Source organism: Rhinoderma darwinii, chromosome 7 (genome assembly GCF_050947455.1).
Source record: "Rhinoderma darwinii isolate aRhiDar2 chromosome 7, aRhiDar2.hap1, whole genome shotgun sequence".
Lineage (NCBI taxonomy): Eukaryota > Metazoa > Chordata > Amphibia > Anura > Rhinodermatidae > Rhinoderma > Rhinoderma darwinii.
The window spans coordinates 92,199,332-92,215,877 of NC_134693.1; the positions used below are offsets into that span (position 1 = coordinate 92,199,332).

Consider the following 16,546-nt stretch of genomic DNA (forward strand, 5'->3'; position numbering starts at 1 on the left):
CTGTGGGAGGAGTTAGCAGTTCCACCTTCTCTCCCCAGAGGGCAGAACCGGCAGAAACCAGTTTTGAGAGAGACATGTGCTAGCTCAGCCATGAGGTGAGACAGACATGCTGTCTGTTCATTCAGTCAACTTTAGCTTAGGCTAGAGTAGGCCACATATGTCCAGTTCCCTATCTAGAAGCAATATTCTAAGCTTGGAGCTGCCAGTCAACTCACTAGTATCCGCTTGCCCAAAACCTTCATCCGTTTCCAGCCTTGGAGCGCTCGCGGTGTTACACGGTGCCGCGAAGTAATACGACTAATCCAAATCTGTACCAGTCCACACCAGGAGGACACGTTTTGCTAAGTTCTATGTGCCAGAGAAGATAATGCTGTACAAAGGCTTCTCTGCAACGCGTTATGCCTTTAATGGTTTCGCCAGCGTGCGCACTTTCCGGCTATCATGTCGAGATCCGTTCTGCTGTACGTTCCACAAGAGGGTATCGTGCCAGCGTCAAACTGTGAGTAAAAGCCTCTCAAGAAACCATCCACAGTGAGCTAAGCTGTGAAGGCCCTACCCTCGGTGGATTCCATAATATTGGACTGTGTCAATCGCCCATAGCAACCGATAGTTATCCTCATCATCCTAGCCACTTTTCAAGCTAGAGATAATTATACCATTTCAGGGAACTGTGACCAAGTATATTACACCTCTTTGCAAGTCTGTGTACTACTACTATTATCCTGCAAAGAACTGTATTTATATGCCATTAATCTGCACGGACCTCATCAGTAAAGTTTCCCATCTTGTTACAACCAAGTTGGGGTCTCTTTGCTGCAGACTTGCACCTTGACAAAAGCTGTGTGGGTTCAGAGGTAGAGATGCAGGGGTCAGCCACACCACCCGTCACATCAATGTGATATCTGCAGGACCAAAAGTCCCAGCTGCCACTCATGCACCATCTGGTCTCCCTCTGCATACCGCAAGGCTTTTTCTGGTGTCACGAACAGGATTTGGCTGTGTGCCGGTCTAAAGGACTTTTCTCATAAGTCGCGGATTAACAGATTGTCTGGCTGTCTGCCATTAACCACGTATCACAGAATCTTGTACCGCCTGAGCGGTACATCAGGGGTTAAAACCGACCCTAATCTTTTCCCGCACGTGGCAAAGTGCAAGGTCCGCCCACCAATATTCCATGCGTGTGTACCCCTTGAAAAAGCTACCGCGAAACGTGCGTCGGGGCTCTTGCTGTGGAGCTCATTTTTGGCTTGATATGCAATACACGGGTTGGTATGGCTTCTGGGACCTACTCTGATTTTTGGTGATACCCTGGTCTCTATACCACTTTATTTACACTGAGATTTCAGTGTTAGCTACAAGTCTCTCGTGTATACTATTTTTTACAGGGTCTGTATTACATTGTTCTGTTTCAGCATGCTTTTTGGAGACACATTTTGTGGTGTCGGTTATCCTTGTACTGTACATTTATAGCATGACTGTCATAGTGACCCTGTCCGGTATTATTGAATGTTGAATATAGGCCATTCTGAGTAGCCTCATGTTCTCCACATTGTATATTTTAATTGTCTGTGGTTTTTAGGTCCTGATGGCCAACATGTTCGGGGCTCTTGCTGTGGAGCTCATTCTTGGCTTGATATGCAATACACGGGTTGGTATGGCTTCTGGGACCTACTCTGATTTTTGGTGATACCCTGATCTCTATACCACTTTATTTACACTGAGATTTCAGTGTTAGCTACAAGTCTCTCGTGTATACTATTTTTTACAGGGTCTGTATTACATTGTTCTGTTTCAGCATGCTTTTTGGAGACACATTTTGTGGTGTCGGTTATCCTTGTACTGTACATTTATAGCATGACTGTCATAGTGACTCTGTCCGGTATTATTGAATGTTGAATATAGGCCATTCTGAGTAGCCTCATGTTCTCCACATTGTATATTTTAATTGTCTGTGGTTTTTAGGTCCTGATGGCCAACATGTTCGGGGCTCTTGCTGTGGAGCTCATTTTTGGCTTGATATGCAATACACGGGTTGGTATGGCTTCTGGGACCTACTCTGATTTTTGGTGATACCCTGGTCTCTATACCACTTTATTTACACTGAGATTTCAGTGTTAGCTACAAGTCTCTCGTGTATACTATTTTTTACAGGGTCTGTATTACACTGTTCTGTTTCAGCATGCTTTTTGGAGACACATTTTGTGGTGTCGGTTATCCTTGTACTGTACATTTATAGCATGACTGTCATAGTGACCCTGTCCGGTATTATTGAATGTTGAATATAGGCCATTCTGAGTAGCCTCATGTTCTCCACATTGTATATTTTAATTGTCTGTGGTTTTTAGGTCCTGATGGCCAACATGTTCTTATGTATATTGTAATAAAGAATTTATATTTTTTGCAAGTTACTTACTGTACTTGGTGTCATTATTTTTCCCTTTTGGGAGATTTGATTTGTCTTCACATACAGTTATAGGTATTTAATATTCCATGCTTGCTGCCTCCATTGACGTCATCCAGGAGGAACCTTTGTGCACAGCCTCTGCAGCACAGGGGAGCAGTGTTCAGCCGGATCATCAGGAAGTGGCGCCGGAAGTCGCTGGGCGCCGCCATCTTGCACTGAGCGGCACTCCTCCGCAACAAGCTGCAGGCCTGCTGAGGACAGTAGTGCCACAACAAACCTCCCCTACAGCTGCCTGGCATCTTAAGTCTAGACTATTAATTGGAGGGGAGTCCTCTTCAGCTTCCTGCACCACCTTGAAGGACTGTAAAACATTGTGCACAGCTGCAGCATCATCCGTCTTAAAGCGGCAGTACACCAATTGATTCTTAAAGGGACAGCGACACAAATTACTTCGCTATGCTTGATCCAAGCAGCAGTGAACAGCCGGGCATCAGCGCTCCAGCATCTCCTGCGGTAGCCATATCTGCACTTCTGGGTGCCAGCGCACCTCCAGTTCCTGCTCCAGTTATGTCATTTGGGATGCCAGTGTTCCTCGGAGCCTCCAACTTGCCGAGCTATAGAGGGGATCCACATACCCTCGCGGAATTCAAGGAGAAGATCCTAAGGACCTTGGAGTTTATTTCTCTGACTCCCATTCAGAAGGTACAGCTCCTTCTGGGTCAGCTGGAAGGACCTGCTGTGGAGTTCTTGGCCATCCACTGACAAGACCAGCGTGCACCAGATCCTTCACTAACTCCAGCAGGAGATTGAACTTCAGTCGCCAACAGAGGTTAGACTCCACTTCTACGAGCGAAGGCAGAGACCAGATGAGACCCTCAGGGACTATGCGCTTGCCCTTCAGACGGCTTTCAGCGCTGTGTGCCAAGTAGACGCTCTAGCCCCAGCTGACATAGAGCGTGTAATCATGGATAGGTTCATTGAGGGTGTGGACTCTAGGTTGCTGCAGAGCCAACTCCATATGCTGGCTGTCCAGAACTCTGGGTTGTCCTTTTCTGAGTTTAAAACCCTGGCACTGCGTGTACTGGGGACTGATTCAGGTTATGGGGGACACCCTACGGCTACCTGCTTACCAGACCTGGCTGGTAGAGTCTTTACCCTACCCCCATCTTCACATGCCCTGCCCTCTCAGGCCTGTCATGCTTCCCAGGCCTCTACTTCTACCACCATGTCTCCTCTACAGGAGCAAGTACATACGTGCAGGGGGGCACGACGGCAGAAGTCATCTGTCTAAGTGTCATACTGTCAAAGTGTCCTGGCAGTTATACATGGCACAGATCTAACATCCATCTCTCTTCTATTCATACAGGTATATAATCCATTTCATTCCTGCATGAACCTCATCCCTGCTGTAGCTGCATTTCAAAAAGCTGAAACTTTTATTTTATGCTATATAATCCATTTCATTCCTGCATGAACCTCATCCCTGCTGTAGCTGCATTTCAAAAAGCTGAAACTTTTATTTTATGGTACTCTGCTTTCCTGTCTTGCTATATAGTCTAATGTTATCTCAAAGTTTTGTTAAAGTGTTTGATCGTCGTTAAGTTTTATGATCATCCAGACCTGCTAGTTTGTTTGTTTATCTCTGCATAGCTTTTCACCTCATGTGTCTAGTTGATTTGATTAATAGCTGAACGAGCTTAATTAGGCCTAGATCTGAGCATCTACTCCCCTATAAATTTAGATATAGCATATGGGGAAGGCACTCGTGCAGGGTGGCACGACGGCAGAAGTCATCTCTGTCTAAGTGTCATACTGTCAAAGTGTCCTGGCAGTTATACATGGCAGTTGCACAGGGTCAGTGACAGGTAAGCTGCATTACCAAACCAGACAAACTAGCCCACGCTCTCAATATTAGATTTCTAACTATCTGTAAACAAACATGTTTGCCACCGCTCTCATCATTATAGCTGCTCTTGATTTTCAATCCTATCGCCCATTTAAGACTTGCCCAAAAACAGTCCGCATCAGTCCTTCTCTCCTGGCCTCACCCATGTACAGCTCCCATTCACTATTCACTTTCCTCAGTCAACTTAACCCATCTCATCCCACTGCCCAACATAAAAAACGCTCTCATAAATCACAGAACCATCTGCTGTCTCTCTCCTGCTATTAGCTGCAGGGGAAATCTCTCCCAACCCTGGGCCTCCCTTTTCTTCTGCCAAGCTCAACCACTTACCTGCCACACATAGAAACCCTGCAAATCTTCTTGCCATTCCTTGTATGTCTTCTCCTGTCTCTTTTAACTGTGCTCTCTGGAACTATCGGTCCGTGTGCAACAAACTCACCTTTATTCATGACTTATTCCTTTCTAACTCTCTCAACCTTCTGGCTCTTACAGAAACATGGCTACACCTGTCTGACACTGCTTCCCCTGCTGCTCTATCTTATGGTGGTCTCCAGTTCTCTCATGCCCCCAGACCTGAGAACAGGCAGGGTGGAGGAGTAGGTATACTTCTTTCCCCACACCGCACTTTCCAGGTCATTCCCCGGTCCCCTCACTCACATTTCCCTCTTTTGAAGTCCACACCCTCAGACTCTTTCACCCTTTTCCCCTCCGAGTGGCAGTTTTCTACCGCCCACCGGGCTCACCCCGCCAATTCCTGGATCATTTTTCTGCCTGGCTTCCACAATTTCTATCCTCTGAAAGACCCACTCATCATTGGTGACTTCAACATCCCCATTGATAACCCAATCTCCTCATCTGCCTCCCAGTTTTTATCTTTAACCTCGTCCCTCGGTCTGTCACAACTTACTAACTCTCCTACACATGAAGACGGGCATTCACTTGACCTGGTCTTCTTCCGGCTCTGCTCAGTTTCTGACTTTATTAACTCTCCTCTCCCGCTTTCTGACCACAATCTTCTCTGCTTTACTATCAAATATTCTCTGCCTCCTCAGGTCATCCCTACGTATCAGACATACAGAAATCTACATGCCATTAACACTGTGAAACTCATAGACAGTCTACAGTCCTCATTGTCCCCTATCTCTTCCCTCTCCTGTCCCAATCTGGCTGCCAAACTTTATAATAACACTCTCAAAAATGCATTGGATGAAGCAGCCCCCACTACACTCCGAACCATCCGACAAAGACGACGACAACCCTGGCACACGCCTCAATCCCGCTTTCTTCAGCGGTGCTTGAGATGTGCCGAACGACTGTGGAGAAAATCGCATTTGGATGCAGATTTCCTCCATTACAAATTTATGCTCAAATCTTACAACTCTGCCCTTCACCGCGCCAAACAAGTCTATTTCACTTCTCTCATCTCCACACTATCTAATAATCCAAAACGCCTCTTTGATACTTTTCACTCCCTCCTTAGTCCTAAAGTGCAGACGCCAATCACAGATCTCAGTGCTGAAGACCTGGCCAATTATTTTAAAGTTAAAATTGACAACATCCGGCATGATATTATCTCCCAGTCCCCTAGTAACATCGATCCCCTTCCCCCCCGCACTCCCTCTTCTTCACTCTCAGCATTTGACCCAATAACTGAAGAAGAAGTCTCGAGGCTCCTCTCTTCTTCTCGTCCTACTACCTGCCCTAGTGATCCTGTCCCCTCACACCTCCTCCAGTCCCTCTCCCCAGCTGTCACTAGTCACCTCACTAAAATATTTAACCTCTCTCTTTCCTCTGGTATTTTTCCCTCCGCTTTTAAACATGCCATTATAAACCCATTATTGAAAAAACCAACACTTGACCCATCCAGCGCTGCCAACTACCGACCAGTCTCTAATCTGCCCTTCATCTCCAAACTCCTGGAACGCTTGGTCTACTATCGCCTTATCCGCTATCTCTCTGCTAACTCCATTCTTGACCCCTTACAATCTGGTTTCCGCACTCTACACTCCACAGAAACTGCCCTTACTAAAGTCTCAAATGATCTCTTGGCGGCTAAATCGGACGGTAAATCCTCTCTCCTGATTCTTTTGGATCTCTCTGCAGCCTTTGACACTGTAGACCACAAACTCCTACTTAACATGCTCCACTCTATTGGCCTCAAGGACGCGGCTCTCTCTTGGTTTTCCTCCTATCTCTCTGACCGCTCATTCAGTGTGTCATTTGCTGGTTCCACTTCTTCTCCTCTTCCCCTTGATATCGGGGTTCCTCAGGGATCAGTCCTAGGTCCACTCCTCTTTTCTCTCTACACAGCTCCTATTGGACAAACCATCAGCAGATTTGGCTTCCAGTACCATCTCTACGCTGATGACACCCAATTATATACCTCTTCCCGTGACATCACCCCTGCTCTAATACAGAACACCAGTGATTGTCTGTCCGCTGTCTCTAACATCATGTCCTCTCTCTATCTGAAACTGAATCTTTCTAAAACTGAGCTCCTTGTGTTCCCACCATCTACTAACCTCCCTAAACCTGATGTCTCCATCTCTGTGTGTGGCACTATCATAACTCCTAAGCAGCACGCCCGCTGTCTCGGGGTTATTTTTGACTCAGATCTTTCCTTTACTCCTCACATACAATCACTTTCACGCTCCTGTCATTTTCACCTCAAAAACATCTCCAGAATCCGCTCTTTTCTTACGGAGGAAACTGCCAAAACTCTCATTGTTGCTCTGATTCACTCTCGTCTTGACTACTGTAACTCATTACTAGTCGGTCTTCCCCTCACTAAACTCTCCCCTCTCCAATCTATCCTCAATGCAGCAGCCAGGCTCATCTTTATGACCAACCGCTACACCAACGCCTCTAATCTGTGCCAGTCACTGCACTGGTTGCCCATCCCCTTCCGAATAAAATTCAAACTTATTACTCTCACCCACAAAGCTCTCCACAGTGCTGCACCTCCTTACATCTCCTCCCTCATCTCTGTCTACCACCCTACTCGGGCTCTATGTTCTGCCAACGACCTTAGATTAAAATCCTCCATAATCTGAACCTCCCACTACCGTCTCCAGGATTTCTCTCGTGCTGCACCCGTTCTCTGGAATGTGCTACCCCAGACAATCAGATTAATTCCCAATATCCACAGTTTTAAACGTGCACTGAAAACACATCTATTTAGACAGGCCTATAACATTCCCTAATCTGACTCCTTTCCATGGCCCTCCATTTAGATTAGTCATCAGAATAAGATTCCCTCACACTCCTTCTCTTCATGTCCGTCATACACGGATACTGGCTGGTGACCGGCTCATGCAGCTTTATGTTACCACCGCATGTGTATAAAAATGGCCGGACCATTGTACAGAACAAACACTATTACACTTTGTGTCTCCCTTATGTCCTCATAGATTGTAAGCTCTTGCGAGCAGGGTCCTCACTCTCCATGTTTGAACTGTAAATGAACTTTGTCACTATGTAATGTCTGATATTGTTTGTTTCATGTTCCCTCTAAATTGTAAAGTGCTGCGTAATATGTTGGCGCTATATAAATAAAGATTATTATTATTATTACTATGTCCAAGACTCTTGACCTAGTTTGCCAAACCTTAAACGAACTGACGGTTCAGAAGTCTCCGTTCCCCCATGGACCGTCACCAAGCAGGGACATGTCACCGGAGCCTCGCCCTAGCCGCCCCAGTCCTGCACGGTCCTCTCTAGGAAGAAATCCTAGTGGTGATCGAGCATGTTGTTCATATTGTCAAAATCCTGGACACTACAGATCGCAGTGCTACCAGTTAAACGGGCAACTCCAGACGCAGAGGGCCGCCCCTTGGGAGCAGAATCAGAGGGTCCGGAGCGATCATCACAATGGGCATCCAGATTCCTCTCGCCCTGCCTGCACATAACTGTACGGTTTAATTATGTCCCACTAGAAGCTTTGGTGGACACTGGGACTCAGGTGACCACACTTGAAAAACAGGTGTTTGATGAGATCTGGGACTCTAAAGCGTTAAATACTGTACCTATTGGGAAACGACCATCCAAGTGGGTGATCACACTTTACATAGTCAGGGAGTAATAGTTACTGATTCTGGTAGAGGAGCAACGTCGGCAGTTGAATCGATTTAAAAATATACTCCATCTGGCTTGTCAGGGTGAGAGTCTCTTTGCAGACCTGACATATTCTAAATTCCAATGGTCTGTCAGTTCAATTATTTGATGTTCAGCACCCTGCAACAGATGTCTCCACTCAGCAAAGGCACTTATGATGGCCAACAGTTCTTTATTTCCCACATCATAGTTCCTTTCTGGGGCAGTCAGTTGATGAGAGAAGAAAGCACATGGGTGTAATAAAAAAAATTATCCCACTCTCTGCAACTATATTGCTCCCACAGCAGAATCTGAGGTATCTGCTTCAATAATAAAAGGGAGCCTTGGATCAGGATAAATCAAGATGGGGGCTGTTGTAAACCTCATCTTCAATGCAGGAAAAGCCTTCTCAGCTTCTGGGGACCAAATAAAGGATGATCCCTTCTTAGTTAATGGAGTGATTGGAGAAACAATCTTGGAAAAGTCTTTAATGAAGCGTCTATAGAAGTTGGCAAATTCTATGAACCTCTGAACCTCCTTAACATTTCTAGGAATTGGCCATTCTATTACAGCCTGAACCTTGCTGGGATCCATTTGTAAACCTTGAGGTGAAATGAACCTCTGAACCTCCTTAATGTTTCTAGGAATTGGCCATTCTATTACAGCCTGAACCTTGCTGGGATCCATTTGTAAACCATGAGGTGGAATGATATATCCCAGGAACAAAACTTGTGTCTAATGGAATTCACATTTTTCCAATTGAATGCATAGTTGATGTTTCTGAAGACGCTCTAGCACAGTTCGAACCTGATCTTGATGCTCTTCTAGGGAATTTGAGAAAATTAATATGTCATCAAGTTAAATGACAACAAATTGGTCCAGTAAATCCCTAAAAATTTAATTAATGAAATGTTGGAACGTTGCAGGGGCATTGCACAGTCCGAAAGGAATTATCAAATATTCATAGTGTCCATATCTGGTTCGAAAAGCAGTCTTCCATTCATCACCTGGTCATATTCGGATTAAATTGTACGTATCTCGTAAGTCTAATTTAGTGAAGATCTTAGCAGAGGAAAGCCTCTCCAACAATTCAGAGATAAGTGGGAGAGGATAGCGGTTCTTGATTGTGATTTTATTAAATTCCCTGTAATCAATGCAAGGTCTTAAGGAACCGTCTTTTTTCTTCACAAAGAAGATAGGTGCCCCTGCTGGAGATGTAGAAGCATGAATAAAATCCTTTGCTGAGTTTTCTTCTAAGTACTTCTTAAGAACCTTTAATTCAGGTTCGGCTAATGGCTATGTACGTCCAAAGGGTATAGCTGCTCCAAATAATAAATCCACCGGGCATTCATATGGCCGGTGAGGTGGTAATTGTTCAGCATTTTTCTTATCACAGACGTCAGAGAATTCTTTATATTCAGGTGGTAATTGTTCTGGCACTTTAGAACAGAGGCTATTGTAGTACTAATTTTCATGAAAGAGGATACATAATCGGCCTGAGCAGCAGCAATCTCCTGGGGAAAAGAAATGGTCTTTGATTCCCAGTTAATAGATGGGTTTTGTGTCGTCAACCAAGGAATCCCCGAAATAACAGGAAACTGAGGGGATGAGATAAGCAAGAAGTTAAGAGCCTCGCAGTGATTTGGTTCAATTACTATGTTCAACTGCTCAGTTTCATGAGTAACCGGACCTGAGCTCAAAGGTGAACCATCTACGGTTTCCATCAATACTGGTGTTGGCTTTTCTCTGAATTTAATTTGATTGTTCTGAGCAAACGTAATGTCCATAAAATTGCCATTCTCCCCACGATCCACCATCGCGGAAGTGGAAAACCAACGAGACCCAACTTGGAATCGAATTGGAATGGAGATGTGCGAACTATTGTTTTCTTTGTTCTCAGTTGCTGCTAAGGGGGACAGACGAGGGATCACTGCGTACACATGCTGAGGCGTACTGGAAATTATAGACTCCTGGTCATAAAGGTCAGCATCTGCCAATGTAGCTACTGTCTTTTGAGGTCTTTTGAGACAGTTTGACACATAATGTCCAGGTTTGCGACAATGCAGACACAAGTTCTCCTGGCGCCGTTGCGCTCTTCTTTCATCAAGACTCTGTTTGTGAACTGCGTCTACTTGCATAGATTCAGTCTCCAGTTCATTAGTTGATTTAACCTCAGAGTACCTTGAATAATTTGAGATCATGGGTTCACGATAACTGGGATAACTCCAAGTGGAAGCTTTCTTTTCTCGTCTTCTCTCAATCAGTCGAGCATCGCTACGAAGACAATGGTTAATGAAAGGTTCAAGTTCTGTGGAAGTCTCGGCTCGGGCTAATTCATCTTTGATTGGGTCAGAAAGTCCCTTACGATAGAAAGATAGTTGTGCGTCAGAATTCCATGTGGTGTCAATAACCCATCTTCGAAAATCTGCAGTATATTCTGCTACTGAGCGTCTCCCCTGACGTAGCCTCAATAATGTATTTTCGGCAGTATCTCTGTGATTTGGATCATCAAAACTTTGTCTCAGTGCTGTGATGAAGTCATCAAGTTTCTCCAGTACTGGACTACTACATTCAATATAAGGAGAGGCCCATGCCAAAGCTGCATCTTTGAGAAGCAAAAGGATACACCGTACCTTTAATCTTTCAGATCTGAAATTAGACTCCTATAATTCAAAATGCATCCGATGCTGACTAATGAATCCACAAAACTTTTGGGGATCTCCTCCGAAACGGGCTGGTGGAAGAGGGAGAGTACCCGGTGAAGCTGCAGATTGTGGAACGGTTCGATTCTCCAAATTGGAAATGCGCCTTTTTTGCTGGGATAATTTAGTTATAAATTCCTGAAAACCATGTGTATCACGGATGTTTTGCAAACAGACTTGAACCTCCTGAGTCACATGTATCTCAAGGGCAGCAAAACTATTCTTCAGGGATATTAATTCACTATGGCATTCAATTAATATAGTGCTTAAACCTGCTACACGTCGCTTAACAGGTATGTCTTTGGCAGGATCCATTTTTTGGGCTTGAGTATTCTGTCACGATTCTGGTGTATTAAGCTGGGTCCTTTTAGCTGAAGAGCAACTATATTGATGTAGCAGGTCGTCAGATGAAGACGGTTCGGTACACACGCAGGTAGTCAGATGAAGCCGGGTCAGTACACAAGCAGGTAGTCAGATGAAGCCGGGTCGGTACACAAGCCAGTAGTTAGTTGAAGCCGGGTCGGTACACAAGCAGCTAGCCATTTGAAGCCGGGTCGGTACACAAGCAGGTAGATGTTCCAACAGGAGCAGGTGCAAGGCAGAAGGAAAAGAGCAAACAAATACTCAAGAAAAGGCTATATTCAGGAAGTACCTATTTATAGGCCCAAACAGGAAACAGGAACCAAGATGGATTCTTCCGAGGTAAAGCTGGCCATCTTGGAAAAGGGCAAGTTCAGTGGGTTATAGTGGCCTCTTGTGGCTGGAAGTGGTAATTGCTGATAATATTCCTAACACTGTGGCTCCCGAGGACAGAGAGAAGGCAGCGTTCACGACTTCTATGGGACTGTTTGAATTTAACAGCATGCCATTCGGGCTGTGTAACACCCCTGCCACGTTTCAGAGACTCATGGAAAGGTGCCTCGGTCATGTCAACTTCCAGAGTATCCTCCTGTACCTTGATGATGTCATAGTGTACTCCCACAACTATCAAGATCATCTCCATCATCTGGCAGAGGTCTTCAAGGTACTTATTCAGCATGGCCTAAAGTTAAAGCCTTCCAAATGTCACCTACTGAAACCACGAGTCAATTATCTGGGACATGTCGTCTGTGCAGCAGGTGTCCAACCTGATCCTGAGAAGGTTGCTGCTGTACAGACCTGGCCGATAACAACAACCATCGAGGAAGTCAGAAGTTTCCTGGGCTTTGAAGGCTACTACCGCCGCTTCATACCACACTTTGCGCAGGTAGCAAAACCCTTCAAAGAACTCCTGCGTGGGTGCCCAAAAGAAAACTATAACCGAATACTTTCCATTGACTGGTCGGACATGCAAGAAGAAGCGTTCCAGACACTAAAGGCCTTACTGACTGAACCTCCAATCCTGGCGTATCCTGACTACAGTCAACCTTTCCGTCTCTACACGGATGTCAGCTTCCAAGGCCTAGGTGCTGTATTGTCTCAAGTCCGGGATAACAAAGAACGTGTCATTGCCCATGCCAGCCGAATCCTCTGAGGTGCTGAAAAGAATGACAACAACTACAGCTCGTTCAAGTTAGAGCTCCTGGCTCTCGTTACAGAAAAATTCAAGGATTACCTGGCGGCTACACCATTCGCCGTGTACACGGGCAACAACACTCTAGCATACCTTGATACTGCCCGGCTAGGCACCCTGGAGCAACGATGGGCTTCGAGATTGGCAAACTTCTGCTTCACTATCAAATATCGCAGTGGAAAATCTAATGTCAACGCTGATACGTTATCCCGTCTGCCTGTAGGTGAAGAACCTCCCAGAGACGACATCTGGGAAGAAGTGGAAATGCCTCCCTTCTATAACAGGTTCACACAGCAGAACAACATCACGGCAAATACAGTCTCTGTCTCTGATAGAGGTGTACAATTTATGGCTAGCTTCTGGAGAGCTTTCTGTAAGAAACTTGGTGTACAGTTAGCTATCTTTCTCTTCGGCATTTCACCCTGAGACCAATGGTCAAACCGAGTGTTTTAATCAAACCTTGGAACAATATCTTAGGTATTATATTGCTGATAACCAGGTTGAATGGGTCTCATATCTTCCTTTAGCAGAGTTTGCTATAAATAATCGTCACCATGTGTCTCTTGATACCACGCCGTTTTTCTGTAATTATGGTTTTCATCCTTGTTTTGGTTCATTTTCCGCCTCCTCTAGTGATAAACCTGAGGTAGAAGATGAATCAAATAAACTGTGCACATTTTGGGCTCAGGTTCAATTGAACCTGAAGAACTCCCAAGTTATACAAAAGAAAAATGCTAACAAAAAATGTACGGTGGGTCCTGTGTTTAGTGTGGGTCAAAAGGTGTGGCTTTCTACTAAAAATCTGTGACTGAAAGTATCTTCATGTAAGTTTGCCCAAGGTTTATTGGTCCATATGAAATTGTTGAAATTATTAGCCCTGTGTCTTTTTGTCTTTTCCTCTGTCTTTTAGAATTCATGATGTGTTTCACAAATCTCTCTTAAAAATTTTTGTCCCACCATCTAATCCATTTAGGAAACCTCCTCCTCCAGTTCAGGTAGGTGATAGAGGTTCAGAGGATTGTGGATTTTAGAAGGGTCAGGGCCAGAAGAACGAACTTGGGTTCCTGCCCATTGAGTACATGCTAGTTGTTTAGTTAAAATTTTTCATTCAAAGTTTCCTTTGAAACCTAGTCCGAGGTTTAAGGGTTCGGTGGCCCCTCATAGAAAGGGGGGTACTGTTAGGAAAACGCCTGTTCCCTTAAAGAGGCTCTGTCACCAGATTATAAGTGCCCTATCCCCTACATAATCTGATCGGCGCTGTAATGTAGATAACAGCAGTGGTTTTTATTTTGAAAAACTATCATTTTTGAGCAAGTTATGAGCAATTTTAGATTTAGTTTCTCAATAGACAACTGGGCGTGTTTTTACTTTTGACCAAGTGGGTGTTGTAAAGAATTGTATGAGGCTGACCAATCAGCGACCAATCAGTGTCATACACTTTTCATTGTTCCAGCCCAGCATGATTCACAGCACTACTGTTCTAGCTTCTGGGCAGTTCTGTTTTACTTTGAGCCTATCTCTTGTCTCTGTTTTTTTGACAATTAGGTGTGGGGTTGTATTTATATCTGGCTTCCTCCACCTGGTCTTTGCTTGTGATTTTCCGAGTCTTCTGGTGTTCTGATCAAGCTCTGACACTCCCTGTACTTCTGACTTCTGGACTTCTTGAAAACTGACCTCGGCTTGTCTCTCATTATGCCCTTATTTACCGATTTTGATTATCTGTCCTGGTTGGTTCTGACCTCTGCTGTACCTGATTTACCTTGCTCTGTTTTGGACTTTCCGTTTACCTCTGGCTGGCTGGTTATCTTGTTCAGGTTTGCCTGCATTGCACCTGCACTGCACCTCTTATCCAACACTGAACTCTGCTAAGACAACCTGGGTTCTATGCAGCAAAGACCATCCCACCTTGCGGTCGGCTCTGGTGAAAACCTTAGAGTAGCCTTAGACTCTGAGGATCGGAGTTGTGACGGATTTGAGGTTGCGTGTTTTTTTTGTACGCTCTCTCCCGGCAGTCTCCTGCAGCCTTTGGGGAATCGCTCAACTTGCAATTCCATAACAGTAGCACTGTGTGCGGGGTGTGCTCAGCCAGGATCAGTTTTTACTGGCCGTTACAACAAGGATTGATTCCTGAAAAACATCCAGTAAAAACTGATCCATTGACTTTTATGGCAGCTGCCTGGTCGTAAAAATGGCCAAAAATACGACATGTCCTATTTTCTTACGGCTGGTATTCATGACCATGTGAATACACCCATAGAACTTCATTGTTCTGAAAACAGCCATTATAAAAACGCCCGTAACACGCCCGTTTTTCACTGTCGTGTGAATGTACATAGCCTAAGTCAATTCTTGTCTAATATGAAAAAGCCAATGTCAAAGATACAGTATGGAGAAGTTATCCCATGCAGCATCAACAATCTATTTTCCATCTTTCCTTACTGAAAACCTAAGGAATATGGGTTTAAGACCTCTTTTTTTTGCCTTTGTTAGATTTCAGAAAAATAGGGTGGAGACAAACATACTTTAAGGGTATGTTTACACAAGGCGGATTAGCTGCAGACTTTCCACAATAGATTTCAGGGCGGAGATTCCGTAGCGAATTACAGTAGCAGCAAAGTGGATGAGAATTGAACAAATCTCATGCACACGCTGAGGAAAAATTCAGCTGAGAAAACGTTCATAAATTGACCTGTGGTGCGTTTTTTTTTAATCCACAGTATGTCAATTTATACTGCGGAATCGCTGCTCTTTTGTTGCAGGTTTTTCCCATTGAATTCAATAGAAACCTAAAACCCACAACAAATAGCCAAGTGCTGCAACTTTTGCGGAGGAAACGCACTGATTCCGCCACACAAAATAAATAAACCCTTTTGTTTTTTAATTTAAAATCAATGAAAAAGCCAATACGTATCCCCAGGCATTGTTCTAGTGACACGTCCCTCTGTTCTCCGTGCAGCCCGGCCTCCTGGGATGACGTTTCATCCTAAGTGGCTGCTGCAGCCAATCACAGGCTGCAGCGGTCATATGGGCTGCAGTGTCTTCACAGGAGGCTAGGCTGTATGGAGAACAGAGGGATGTGTCGCTATCGCAGAGCCTGGGAGGTAAGTATGTCTCTTTGTCTTTTTTTTCCAGCACAGTTTTCCGCAGCAGAGATTCCGCTCAAAAATCTGCACCACAATTTGGTTTGGTTTTTTGGCAGGAATTCCCTACGGGTTCTGGCTTGGAAACGCTGCATACTTTTACAGCGTATCTGCCCTGTGTGAATATACCCTAAATTGTAACCTTACCATTATTATTGTAAGAAATTAGTTTAGCTGGACTTACTTGGGAAACAGATCTCCACGCCCGCCTCCGGATTTCTGTGATCAAAAACAGCATGGTTAGAAACAGATACACATGTACATAACAAACACATGCAGGTGTATGTGTGTAAAAATCTAAGGTGCAAGGATTTCGCCACTGCAAAACATTGTCTTTGCCTTGTTATATGCCATCGGACTCTATGGCATGGACTGTACATAGGGTGAAATGGTTTCATGCACTGTTGGAACAACAGAAAACATTATATTTGTCATAAAAATGTCTTGTGATGGGAATGCTCAATGTAGCATGCTCAGGGGTAAGGAATAGTCGCACTATAGTAGCACTTTCCTCTGCATTGGCAGTCATTGACCAATTTTCGATGTCAGTAACATCATTTCTATATCTACTGTATATATATCCCTTACGTCAATCACACACACACAACTTTAACCCACTCCCTACAGTGAGTTTTCTTTCAAACTGTAGCTTTCTATATGCACATATCTAGCCCCCTTCCCCTATCTAACACAGTGTGGGGATCTTCCATGCAAGGTTGACAGTGGCAATAATGATCATACGTTTAACAG

The 16,546-nt window shown here is 44.6% G+C and overlaps 1 protein-coding gene across 1 annotated transcript in view; it reads right to left on the reverse strand.

Moving 5' to 3' along the window:
• The window catches only part of BAIAP2L2 (BAR/IMD domain containing adaptor protein 2 like 2), a 191,175-nt gene that overhangs the window by 20,068 nt on the left and 154,561 nt on the right, over positions 1-16,546 (reverse strand). The window contains exon 13 of the mRNA XM_075833680.1: positions 15,981-16,015. Within this exon, the coding sequence (XP_075689795.1) occupies positions 15,981-16,015 (35 nt within the window). The remainder of the gene's footprint in view (positions 1-15,980; positions 16,016-16,546) is intronic.